The sequence below is a fragment of the Stegastes partitus genome, unplaced genomic scaffold, assembly GCF_000690725.1.
Source record: "Stegastes partitus isolate 25-593 unplaced genomic scaffold, Stegastes_partitus-1.0.2 Scaffold273, whole genome shotgun sequence".
Taxonomy (NCBI): domain Eukaryota; kingdom Metazoa; phylum Chordata; class Actinopteri; family Pomacentridae; genus Stegastes; species Stegastes partitus.
Window position 1 is genome coordinate 515,027 of NW_007578004.1, and position 12,752 is coordinate 527,778.

Below are 12,752 nucleotides of genomic sequence, written 5' to 3' on the forward strand. Positions count from 1 at the left end.
GCATGCTCTCCAAAGCACCGGCAAACTGCTGAAGACTTGAGGTGTCTGGGTGGGCCGACTGGGTGGGAGGATTATCCACAGATATAAAAGAGTATACATGATGTCAATATATAGGAGACAGAAGCTGACAGAACTATGGCAAAAAGCAGGGTGTACTGCAGACGTTAGGAAACAGAAACGAAGGCTGTGCTAACACTGAGAACAGCTGATGGAGAAGATAAAAGTATTTAACATAACCCCCCATCTCCTCAAGGTGGAGAGACAGACTCAGCCTTAAGGCAATGCATAGCCCTTGGAAACATTGGCACATGCATGAAGTGTGCAGAAATGTCTGCATATGTTTTGTATGTGCATGTATATATATGTACGTGTGTGTGTGTGTGTCTGAATATCACAATATGCAAAACAGCTGATCAGAGCAACAACTGACTTGATCAAACTTTTTTTTCTGTGTAGCTCAGTTGTTGCTGATGGAGATTCTGGCTACAAAACCTGCATGAAGCCTACTTTAAGAACAAATATCCTGATGCAAATTCTAAATTAATCAACAATTTTGGCAGGAATGTGTTCAAAGATAGTCTATACAAACCCCCAATATTGTCTATCCATCCAGATAAATAGAGGCAGGCTTTCAAATCCCCCCCCCCCAATATAACAAAGCCGAAATTGAACACTGCGGCAAAAGAAAAAAGGGAGAACGAAAAGAGACACAAAAAGAGAGCACAAGCAGCAGAAAAAAGACACAGTGAGCTCCCGCTGTGGCTGAAAGATGAACGGTGAGAATGAGCAGTGGGCGCAATTCGGACGCCACCTTGAGGGGTTGATCGTTATAATCGGACGAGCGATCACGTCAGATGTTGGTGAGCGTGGTGGAAGTGATGAGGCGCACAGTGAGCGTGCCCGGCAGGTCGTTGTCCTGGCGACTGCCCTTGTCGCGCAGGTGAAGCGTGTGCTGCTCCTGACGCTCGTTGGGGTCGCTGAACAAGATCACCTGACCCAGGAAGGTGTCCACGATCATGTTCTTGTTGTAGATCTGTTCGCCGCTCGTGGGAGGAAGGCAGAGATCCAAGAGAAAAAAGAGGGAAGGCAGAAAAAGAGAGAAAAGACAAAAGGCAATAAGCACAAAAGAGAAAACACAGGAGAAAATACACCAGAAAATAAAGGCAGCGACAGTTAGTTAGTTAGATAGATAGATAGATAGATAGATAGATAGATAGATAGATAGATAGATAGATAGATAGATAGATAGATAGATAGATAGAGTCCCAAGTGTTTAAGTATTTACACAGGAGTAACTTTCTTTGGGGAAGTTGTTTCAAACTTTTTCAAACTGTATTTCATAAAATGTTTAACCTCCAAAACACCAAGTGGTTTCTGGGTGTTTTCTGCTCCTGTCACATTTTTACTCACTGTGAGCTCATTTTTCATTGCAACATAAAGTCCTGCACCTCTATGGAAACAATCATGACAAGAAGTACACAGAACTACAAAAATGTGTGTTCTGTGCAGTATGATGCAGTTATAATGGCATAAATCATTAAAAAGGAAAAAAAAAAAACATTTGATGACTTATTTTACAAAATGAAAAAAAACAGGAATCAACATTGTTCCAATTGTTCAAAGGTGTCACGGACACAGGAAGAAAAGAAAAGAATCTTGATACTACAGATATTTTGCTACTTGTATTTTATTTTTTTTCCATGCTTGTCTTTCTATACCTTGTAAATTTCTTTTTCTTTTCCAGAATGTATACTGGGGGATGACTGTCATTTGTACTCTTACACGAGTGTACATATCCTAGTCAGTTCAATACAGAGGGACTTACAGATTTTACACATTTTGGAGAAGGCAAAGAGGATTGAACAGGTGCTTGCTAGGAAAGTCAGACTGCTGATTGTGCCCATCAGTTTGACAATTCACTGACATGTTCAAGTGACAATCCAAGACAGGAACGCCAATTTTTTCCCCGGCTGCATTTAAGGAATGCCGCTGATGATCATTAATTAAAAGCCATCAATTTTCAATCTGTCTCATTGTGAACTACTCTCCAGAGCTCGCAGAACTGATTAACGTTATTAGTCCGTAGAGCTGTTCCTGAATAAATTATAGCACCAGTAGTCTTCATAATGAAGACGCATGTCATCCTGTAGCAGTGACGCCCAATGATGTGTTTTTAATGGAACTAAATGGCACCCTGGATCTGGACGCACAGCCACGACTTGTTAGTAGGATTATTTCATTGCTGGTTTCAGTCTTTTCATGGCTTTTGCAAGCAAAGAAAAAAATATGTGGATTAATTTGGTGCTGACTTGTCTTTACAATTATACAGCAAAACAAGTTTCTCATGTTTGCAATTAGAGAGAGATCGAGTCGACAAAGTCATAGACTTTCTCTCTCCACTGCTTTGTGACAATATAACTATAAAATACAGACGATTTCTCAGCCCTAATGCTCACTCTTGTCTCTTTTCACTGTGTTACAAATAACACGATTTCATAGCTCTGATTGAGTGACTGTAACATCACATTACCAACGATAATTCTCCTAACAAGTACACTGTCCAACACATATTGCCACATATTGAGCCTGTAACTGATTAGTTATGGATATTCTGTAAATTTCCTCAGCAGCCTCACTTCTTTGTGACAAAAGCGCACAGAGAGAAATAAAGAATACTGAAGAATAATGTGTAATAGAGTGTTGGAGCAGCCTCTAGACTCAACCATTAACCCAAACTAATCCAGCAGTTAGCGCCACTTTTCTGCACTTGTATGCAGTGAATGTAATAAGTATTTAACCCCCTTGAAAGTTTTTCCCTTTAATTGCTTTTAAACATTGAATCATGGTCAGTTTAATTTTTTGAGAAGAATGTACAAAAAAAGACTCTTGATAGATTTCTGTAAAGTAATATCAAATAAATTAAAAACATAAAATGTAAAATAAGCAATAAGTTCTTGTAAAAAAAAAAAAGCCAAATTGACCATGATTCAATATTGAAAAGCAATAAAAGAAGGAAACTTTCAAGGGTGGTGAATATTTTTTACAGCACTGTATGTCTCATGTGCTTGTGGTTCCCGCTTTCGTTTATCTTTTCATTAACATAAATGCTTCATATTATGTTTTAACATATCAACTGATATGTTAGGAGGAGGTTGTTCTACCAGCGTCTGAGTTGCTTTGCCCTCAGTTTGTTAAGTTTGCAGCCTGTTTTTCTGCATTGTTCTGTAAACAATGATACAGCTAAAGAAAATGTAGTTTCTCAGCTGATGCGGAAGATCTAGATGTCATTATAGGACATTAAAAACATATAGTGTTGATTTGAAATTTAGGTTGTTTGTTCAGAAGTGCTTCAGCTGTCATTCCAAAGTAAAAATCAAAAACAAGCGGATTGCAGTGCTCCTGTTGGAGGCAGCGTGGCTCAGTTTTAGAAGATCATGCTAATGAATTTTTGCTTTCTTCGTGTGTTTAGCCTTTTAGGAAAGAAGTGGGTGGTTGAATTTTTTTTCATTCTTTTTGGGGGAAGAAAAAGTCTCACAAAATCAAGACAATTATTTTTCTCACTACCGTTGATGTCTAACAGCTGCTACGCATAGAATGTAGCCGTAACACTTTGGTGGAATCAGGACTGTATTATTCAGCCAGATGTTGCTGCACAAGCAGCCTACAGGGGGAATACTACAGAGTGACAGCTCACCTCAATGTGGATTCCTTCCTTGGGTTTCTTGCGGTAAAACAGGCCTTTGATGTCAAAGTTTGGGCACCGTGTGTCCTTATGAACTGGTGAACGAACCCTCTCTCCTTCACAGGTGATGATCACGTAGGGATCTACGGCTGTGGGAGAAAAAAACACAACCTCTAAATCAATATATTGTACATGAATGTGGTTTGTGTAGGGCAGTGTCTGTATGGGTTAATTAGGTGAAGAATTATTTATAAAACAGCACACTGTGAAGTTATCATGGCTGATCAATCTACTGATTATTTGTTGATTCATCATTTAATATATAAAATGTCAAAAAATTGTAAAAAAAAAAAAATCCCATCAAACATTCCCACAGGTTAGATTTGCATCGTCTTGCTTCTTTAATTATCTGTCCAATAGCCTAAAACCTGAAAGTGTCATATGTGATTGAATTTCTTACAGTTGAGATGCTAGAAAATAATCATGTTTGGCTTTTTTTTTTTAAGTTAAGGGATGCAATTCAAATTCAAACTGACTTAATAATTAGCTGTTTCAGACAATGTGAGTTCATCAATGTGCCAGTGAGCTCAAACAACAGCCAATATTAGTCTGTACTGGTTTGCATTTTTGCTTAAATTACTTAAGTCTTCAATTCAGGTGCATCAAATGAAGAATGATGACTATAAAAGAAAAAAAAAAGCACACTACTAAAAAGTGGTTTTCATTTTTTTTCCAAGCTCATTTTAAAACAGATCTCTTCACTTGCGATCATCAATTTTGAGAAACTCTCTCATCTATTTAAGTACAGTAATTGGGCACTACATCATTTTGTGCTACCCTATTCTAAAGTACATTTCATAGGAAAATATTGTTGTGTTTCCTGCATTTATCTTGCAGCTGTAGTTAGTAATTACTGTGCAATTACAGATTGTACAAAAAACTATGATAAAAAAATTAATAGAGAAACACTATGTTGTTAAAGATTAAACTATAATTTCCAACTTTTGGGGCCTTTTTTGAAAATAATCTGTCTGGTAGGACACTTCAAATGACAAACAAAGAGACATTTTCATTCTACACTTTTTGAATAATTTTTTTAAATGACTGCCTGAGGCTCCAAAAGGTAAAAGCATATAATATTGTTCAAAAAAGCAAAGAACATTGAGACATTTTCCCTTATTATTCATCTCAAGACTTCTCAAATGTATCTATCCCACTGGAATAAACTATTTAACTATACTTAAAATGGTTAAAACAAGCTCTACCTTGAGCACCTTCAGCAATAAAATGTTCTCTGTTCTCTATATTCTGATAATGTCAAACTGATTATTAATAATGAGAAACAGAGGACATTTTGCTGCAGAATAAGTACTTTTAATTGGTTTAAGTGCATTTTGTTTTTACTTTGGAATAAAGGACTTTTGTTTCAAAATGAGTTTTTACATTGTTGTATTTGTATTTGTACAATTACTTTAGGTAAAAGAAAGGAGGACTTTTTAAAGCCACAGTGTGGAGGATATGAACATTTCTGACTTTGCTGCCATCCTGTGGACAGTGAGAAAGTGAGCATGAGGATCTGACCTTAGAATACAGAATAAATACAAACTCTGCACCGGTCTTCATTCGAATTGTCTAAAAAATTTTTTACCTTACAGCATCAGAATATGAAGAAAAATGCTCTAATTACATAAGAGTTTCCACATTGTGGCTTTAAATTTGACTTGTGGGAGTTACAGCAGTTAGTACACAGACAGTGAGCGATTTAAGGGGAAACTCTTGTGAACTGTAGGCAAGAACTAAATAACTAAACTATTTCAGTAAGTCGTACTGTAGTACCTTGCGTTTGGCTCAGCAGTCTTTTCTTTTTGGGGTTGAGGCAGTGCAGCTCTGTGGGTTTTTACAGGAGTTTACAGATCATCGACATGCAAACACAAAGCACAGCACTCAATGTGAGGCAAGGATACAGCTGCTCCCCACTCCTACCTCCATTGGAATCTTGTCCCTGCAGACCCTCAGCGTTCAGTACATGGACCTGAGTGACCAGCTGAGGGTAGCCACACATCCCCGTCCAACACGTTTGAGGAGGCTCGTCCAGAGTCAGCTCTCTGGGAAAGACAGAGTGCACATGTTCTCAGATAAAAATACCTCACCTACGCAAACAACTCATCCTGGAATGTGAGGTGTGTTTCTGCTACTACCACAGTTATATCGCAGAAGTAAGAGCAAAAAATTAAGATGTTTGTGCTGCTTTTGACTACTCTGATGCAAGAAATGACAAAACCAATCAACAGTAATTAAACTGAAAATATTGTACAGGCCCAAACATATATCACAGACGATAACTCTTCTCTTAAGCTAACATAAATGAATGAAAGTGACTGATAATACTACTCTAGGTTAAGCTAATGATCAGGAGAAAAACCAGTACATGTATATTTCAGTACCTCAGTGCTTTTATTTTCAGTTGCAGAAAACTAAAACCAGTTAATTAGAACTTTTACGGATACTGGATACATAATCATTTTGAGTTCAAAGTGTAAATGAGTCAACATTTTTACCAGAAATGTCTTTATAAAACTGTCTGTTTTCTTCAAACTTCAGCATTTGTTCTAATCATCTTTACAGTTCCTTATTTGTAAACAAAATAACACAATTAAAGCCATTTCACAATGCACCAAAAACAGCAGGAAAAACATAGAAATATTACAATCTCCCAAAGAGTTCATATTCTAAAATAAAACCTAAATTTCTAATCAAACAGTCTGGCTGTAAGAACAAATCTCCCCTTACACCATCTCTGTACCTCACACACAGAACAGTGTGTTTGCTTTTTATAATTACTCCTTCTTGTCATACTGACCTGTCAGAGATCCTTTTCTCACATGACTCAAATGAAAAAGGCAAAATCCACAGTGCTCATTTTGTACTCATATAAAGTTCATGTAAGGCTTCAGGAGTCTGTGATAAAGACATCAAGTGTTAACCTAATCCCCACTCATTGAACGCAGTCCACAAAGTGGGTGTTGATGCGTAACAGAGTTTGTACATTATGTGATTCCACTTTTCATAAATCCTTGCAGTTGTGTTGCTTGACAGGTGGCACCACTTAGTAGTAAATGCTGCGGAAATTGGTCAGTTTTTGAGAGACAAACTTGAAGCAGGCTATAGAGCTCAGCACTCAGATGTGTTGTACTGACAATAAAAACTCTCTACGAACATTAACTTGTTGAAATGCTACCTGCATGTCCAAGTACCAACCAAAATGCATTTTTAAAAATGTAGAACAGTCCACGAGCTAGAAATTCTGCGAATAAACTTTTTTTGTCGTGGGTGTACACGGACTGCCACTCATGAAGTTCAAAATGCAACACTTTCTATTTAACTGTATTATTATTTAACTGTATTATCAGACATTTACTTGCAGTCTGAAGGCACATCAGTGAAGACACGGAGCAGGAAGTCGCCCTGCTGCCCGGGATCAAAGGTTGTGGGAATGATGACGTAGCGGCCCTCCTTCAGCTCCTTCCTGAGGAAGACGCAACGTGAGTTGATGTAGATGGAGCCCGCTACTTTCTGCTGGGCTGAGTGCATACGGTACTTCCGGTTTAGCTCCACCTATACGATGACAACAGCAAAAATCTGTCAGCCTGACTTATTCACTCATTTGTTAAATGTTGGTGGAACTTGCTGTGTGTGTTTCTACCTGGTGAATATCGAAGCCTATAGCAAGGTTTTCCCCTTTGCCCTCTTTGGGTGTGGCTCTTTTCTCTTTCTGCTGTAAGCAGATCAGCACCTCATCCTCCACCTTCTTCACATCAAACACATACTGGGAAAAGAAAAAAAAGACACCAGAGTCACAAGTGACCACTGATCACACTCCCCTCAATAACAACAGATGTATATGGACCGACCTGAGGGTTCTGCAGGAAGGTGGCCTTGTGATTGATACAGCCTCCAGACCGGTTGCGAAGGGGATCCTGGCGGTGGACCCAGGAGCCCCTCATCACCTCCTCCTCCCAGGTCTTGTGGATGCTCAGGTAGGAGGTGTTGATGAGGCGGCACAGGATGAGGTCAGTGAAGTACTGGCAGAAGTCGTCAAATGTCATCCTGCAAGAGGGCAGGGAAAGAGGAGAGAAGAGACAGGAGAGAGTGGATACCAACCAGAGGGAGAAGCTTGAAAGAAGAAGACCTTGAACAGGCAAAAAAAGAGGAAATGAAACCAGGAACAGAGCAAACAGTTACATGTTTAGGAAGAGAAGGACTTACGGTGCTGACACACAGTTTGATGTTTTTGAAAAACAATAACAGAATTTTTAATAACAGTATCATAAATGGTAAATGGACTGCACTTAAATAGTGCTTTTCTACCTTAGCGGCACTCAAAGCGTTTTACAATGTTTTCTCATTCACCCATTCACACACCAATGGCAACAGAGCTGCCTGCCATAGGGAGCAAGTTCAGGTTCAGTGTCTTGCCCAAGGACACTTTGACTGTGGAGGAGGCGGGGATCAAACCACCAACCTTACGATCAGAGGACAACCGCTCTACCACCTGAGCCACAGCCACCCACAAACATCATCAAAATCATTTGAACATGTAGTGTTTTTGAAATGTGCACTGACCTCTGTAGAAATAGTCCTGCTAAGCTAAGCTAACCACCTGTTCTACACCTGCACAACAAGTGGTATCCTTCCAATACTAAACTTTGTAGTGAGTTCCCATACACATAAATATTGTTCATTTCTTGACATATTGTATAAATGACTCTAAATAGGAATATAGGTGCAGACAACTGCTTTGTTGTTCATTTTCGTACAGATGACCAGAAACATGAAGTTAGTCAAAGGCAGCTCTTCTGTAGCTATTTTATAGGCAAAACTTCTTCAGTGGTGCAACGTGACCAATGTGCATGCAGAGACTTAGACAGTTTACAGGGAAAAAGTGCAAACCAAGTTGTTTACTGAAGCTAAAATTTACAGAGGTCCTGGAAAGCCTCACATGCAGATGGATGCTACAATACACCAGCATTCTATAAACGCCTCACATGTATCAGTAGACCCTACTGGGCAGCCTCTAGCCTCCACTCAGTGACTGCAGAAAAACTCAGACAGGTATGAGACCAGAAATTAGTTTGAAATAGAGCATTCTAATGTCGGCTTTTTCAATGCAAGCCATGAAAATGTTTATTTGTAGCTGACAGATTTTTGGAACCCTGTAAATCTTGGCAAGGAGAAAAATAATCAAATCTCCCAAAATGTCTTGAGTTTAAACTTCAACAGCCAGGTCAAGTCAATCACAAAGTCTGAGCATTACTGTCCTGAAATACAAATGCATGACTATGAAGATTTGTGTTGAAGCATATGCATTTCTTCATCAGCTGCCCTGGCGTCTTTACAGATAGTCTGGCTCATAGCGGCCATGTAAAAAAAAACAAATTGTTGCTTTTACACTTTTCTTTACTTTTTTTTTTTTTTGTACCTTTGGACAGAGCCTGTCTAATAGTTTATTCTAAATTAGTCTTTCTGCTAAGCTAAATAGCGACAGTCTATAGCTTTATATTAATCTGACAATAACAATGGTTTAAATGAAACCATCAAAATGTCACCAGGAAGAAAATAAAGCTCAAAATATCAAACTATACCAACAGCAGGATCAGCTCATAATGTTGCATGAGCATCAGTTCAGGATCCTCTAGATAATCAGGGCAGCATTACTCATTCATTCACCCATCCATCCATCATCTATACACCGCTTAATCCTCACGAGGGTCGCGGGGGGGCTGGAGCCTATCCCAGCTGACTTAGGGCAAAGGCAGGGGACACCCTGGACAGGTCGTCAGTCTATCAAAGGGCTACACTTAGAGACAGACAACCAAGCACACTCACATTCATACCTACAGACAATTTAGAATCATCAATTAATCTCAACATGTTTTTGGACTGTGTGGGAGGAAGCCAGAGAACCCCAAAAGAATCCACACTGCACGGGGACAACATGCAAACTTCCCGTAGAAACATCCTGGTGTCCCCACTGGGACGCGAACCAGTGACCTTCTTGCTGCAAGGCAACGGTGCTAACCACCGCCCCACCTTGCAGCCCGTGACTCATTTAGACAATCTTATATAATAATTCAATATGTTTTAAAGGGAAATTAACAAAAAGATTGTCGGTACATTTGTGGTTCTCACCAGAACTCGCCATCGTCCTGCACAGTGACACCCAGCTTCTCTCTCTCACTCTTGCTCACCTTGTTCCACTCCTCCGAACTGCAACAAACACATGAGAGCAAACAGGAAGATTTATTTGAAACAAGCTTATATTAATGGCAGACCTTCACCTTTAATTTGATCTGTTTTATAAGATCGGAGTTTTACATGAGAAATTTAGCTGCAGATGGACAAACATGACATAACTCCTGTTGTTTTACTGGTAGAAGTACAGATGTGGTACACAGTGTGTAAACTATTAAGAGAAGACATAGTTCCATCCCGACTAACTGTGTGCTGATGACAGACTACTATTTTTGACCCAGCCATTTATCAGTTTTAAGAGGATTAATGCATACAATGATTTTTTTCACTGATTATCAATCTTTAACATATAAAAACTAACTTAACCTCTCTGCATGCTGTGATTGTGAATATTTGGGGCCTAAAAATAGAGACAGTAATTTTGGTTCACCCCTAAATCGCTTCTTAAGGATGTGAAATGGAAACAGGTTAAATATATTTTAATTATTATATATATATTTACAGTAGGACATTTAGCAGAGTGTTTTAGTAATTATAAATGTAAAATTTCATTCTCAGTAACTGTATCGTGTTCAGACGCATAAATCATGTATGCATCTATCCATTATGTTAAAGCATCAGCTGGAAAACAATAGTTTGTAGTGTGTTACTGTGAATCATACTTAAACGTCAAAGCCCATTCTGTGTTCACTGCTCAGGGGAAACACAAGCATTTACTGGATGCATTAGCTTTGTGTTTACGTCTCTGTTTATAATTCACTGACAAACGTCCACATCTCAACAGTCTGTCTCAACAGCCTCCATTTACAGTAACAGGTTTTATCAAACCATGAATAAATTATTCAGTGACAGTGAGTGAATGACGGCCAAAGAAGAGAGATGACACGTCTCTTTAATAACATCTGTCTCTCTTTCAGCCCTATCAATAATTCAGACTCCATTATTATCCAGCTTTACCACCTCCCTGTTTGTTTCACAGAGTCTGGTAGCTAACAATTCAAAGACACTGATGTCGAGGGAGTAACTTTATCTCAGTTTTATGTATTCCTGTAAGAAGCGTAGTGCTGCATAAATGAAGGAGTTATGCAGAAACTAAAACTGAAATATGATGTATGAAGCTGTTTTCTGGAGCACTAGCAGTGCTCTCTACAGACAAGCAATGCGCCAACAGGGCTGGATTTAGTCATTCTTGTTTGCTCTGTGGCCCATTAGCTTGATTGCATTTCCATTTTTCATTGTCTACATGACATCTCCCATTGTGCTGCTTTCTTGTCTACGTCGTGGGCTTTATATATGGATTGGTCTTTGTTCAGTCTTTTGCTTTTTGCTCATTCATCACATGCAATCTCTTAGAAACTAGTGTGTCAAATTTTGAGGGACTAAGGGGAGCGGCGCACTTCCGACGTTTTAAAATTACATTAGGGAAATTGGTTAAATTGGTGCGGGTCAAAACAAGGTCACATATTACAGGACGAATCCATTGTTTGTCTTGCTCTGGAAATGTTCCACATTTGACTCAGAGCTAATTGTGTGAGACTGGAAATGACAGATGAGGACAGCTCAATGATCTTTCATGAGATTTGGGATTTAGGAGCTGCAGTGATTAATCCATGTCTGTAGGTGGCGCTGTGATTACCTGTCGCTCCAGGGGCCGCTCCACTCCTTCTCCCCCCAGGGGTTCCTCATACGGATCATGTGCAGCTTCTCCGACTTAAAGAAGGCCAGCAGTCCGTGACCTAGCCGCACTTTCCGTACGTCTGTCACGGCGTAGGCGTGGCCTTTGACCAAACCGCAGTCCAGCCGAGCCTCCATGTCTTCTATCGTGGTCGCCTGGACAACAGCAAAACAGGACGGTTCAGTGGTTAAAAACAGACAGGAACTCTGAATGCAAAGTTTAAGTTGAGGAACAAGAAAAGATATTGCGCAAAAGGTCTCCAAGTGTTGCTAAGCAGGACCTGTTTACATGGAAAAAGAATTACAAGGATCTCTCCAAGTGGCAATTTCTGATTTGTTACAAGCAAGCAGGGCTAGCCAATTTATTGAAAACATAATCAAATGTGAGTGTACAATACGCATCACTACAACATTCAAATCACAGGAGCTGCAATGCTTTTGCTATAGGAAAAATGTGATATACATGTCCCTGATATATATGTCCTTGTTCTCAAACTGTTTCTGCCCATCCAGATTAAAACACAACCCCCGAGATCAATAGCATTTTCTAAAGTCTCCCTTGTAAAACTCCTAAGCCTCAGAAGTGGTGTGGATGCACAGTGGAAATGTAGCAGAAGTTATGCATTTTAAAATGAAAACATGTGGATGTTGACTGAAACAGCTCCCTGGGAAATTATATATAAGTAGATGTTTGAGAAACCAAATCTGCTGTTTCAGTTTGTAGTTGCTTTATAAATTGCACATTAAATACACATTTTTATCAAAGCTTGACCCAAGCAAACATGCAGGTTGTTACTTGGAAATCCACACACAATGAGCTTTTTGTTTGTGCTAATATTACATAGTTGATACATGAGACTTTATTTGCCTCCCCTGTCATGAAACAAAGTAAAATTGATGGAACAATATCCAATAGGGGCTGCAAGGTGGCGCAGTGATTCGCACTGTTGCCTCGCAGCTAAGGTCGCCGGTTCATGTCCTGGTGAGGACACCTGGGATCTTTCTGCATGGAGTTTGTACGTTCTCCCTGAGCAGGAGGTTCTCTGGCTTCCTCCCACACAGCCCAAAGACATGCCGAGGTTAATGGGTGATTCTAAATTGTCCGAAGGTGTGAATGTGAGTGTGCTTGGTTGTCTGTCTCTAT

The 12,752-nt window shown here is 39.5% G+C and overlaps 1 protein-coding gene across 1 annotated transcript in view; it reads right to left on the minus strand.

Annotated features, from left to right (window-relative positions):
* Window positions 1-850: 850 nt before the first annotated feature.
* capn5b (calpain 5b) overlaps window positions 851-12,752 on the minus strand; it is a 45,259-nt gene continuing 33,357 nt past the window's right edge. Inside the window, exons 5-12 of the mRNA XM_008282479.1 lie at window positions 11,571-11,764; window positions 9,872-9,949; window positions 7,594-7,789; window positions 7,386-7,508; window positions 7,101-7,297; window positions 5,660-5,787; window positions 3,695-3,825; window positions 851-1,033 (exon numbers count right to left, since the gene is read on the minus strand). Of these exons, the coding sequence (XP_008280701.1) occupies window positions 851-1,033; window positions 3,695-3,825; window positions 5,660-5,787; window positions 7,101-7,297; window positions 7,386-7,508; window positions 7,594-7,789; window positions 9,872-9,949; window positions 11,571-11,764 (1,230 nt within the window). The remainder of the gene's footprint in view (window positions 1,034-3,694; window positions 3,826-5,659; window positions 5,788-7,100; window positions 7,298-7,385; window positions 7,509-7,593; window positions 7,790-9,871; window positions 9,950-11,570; window positions 11,765-12,752) is intronic.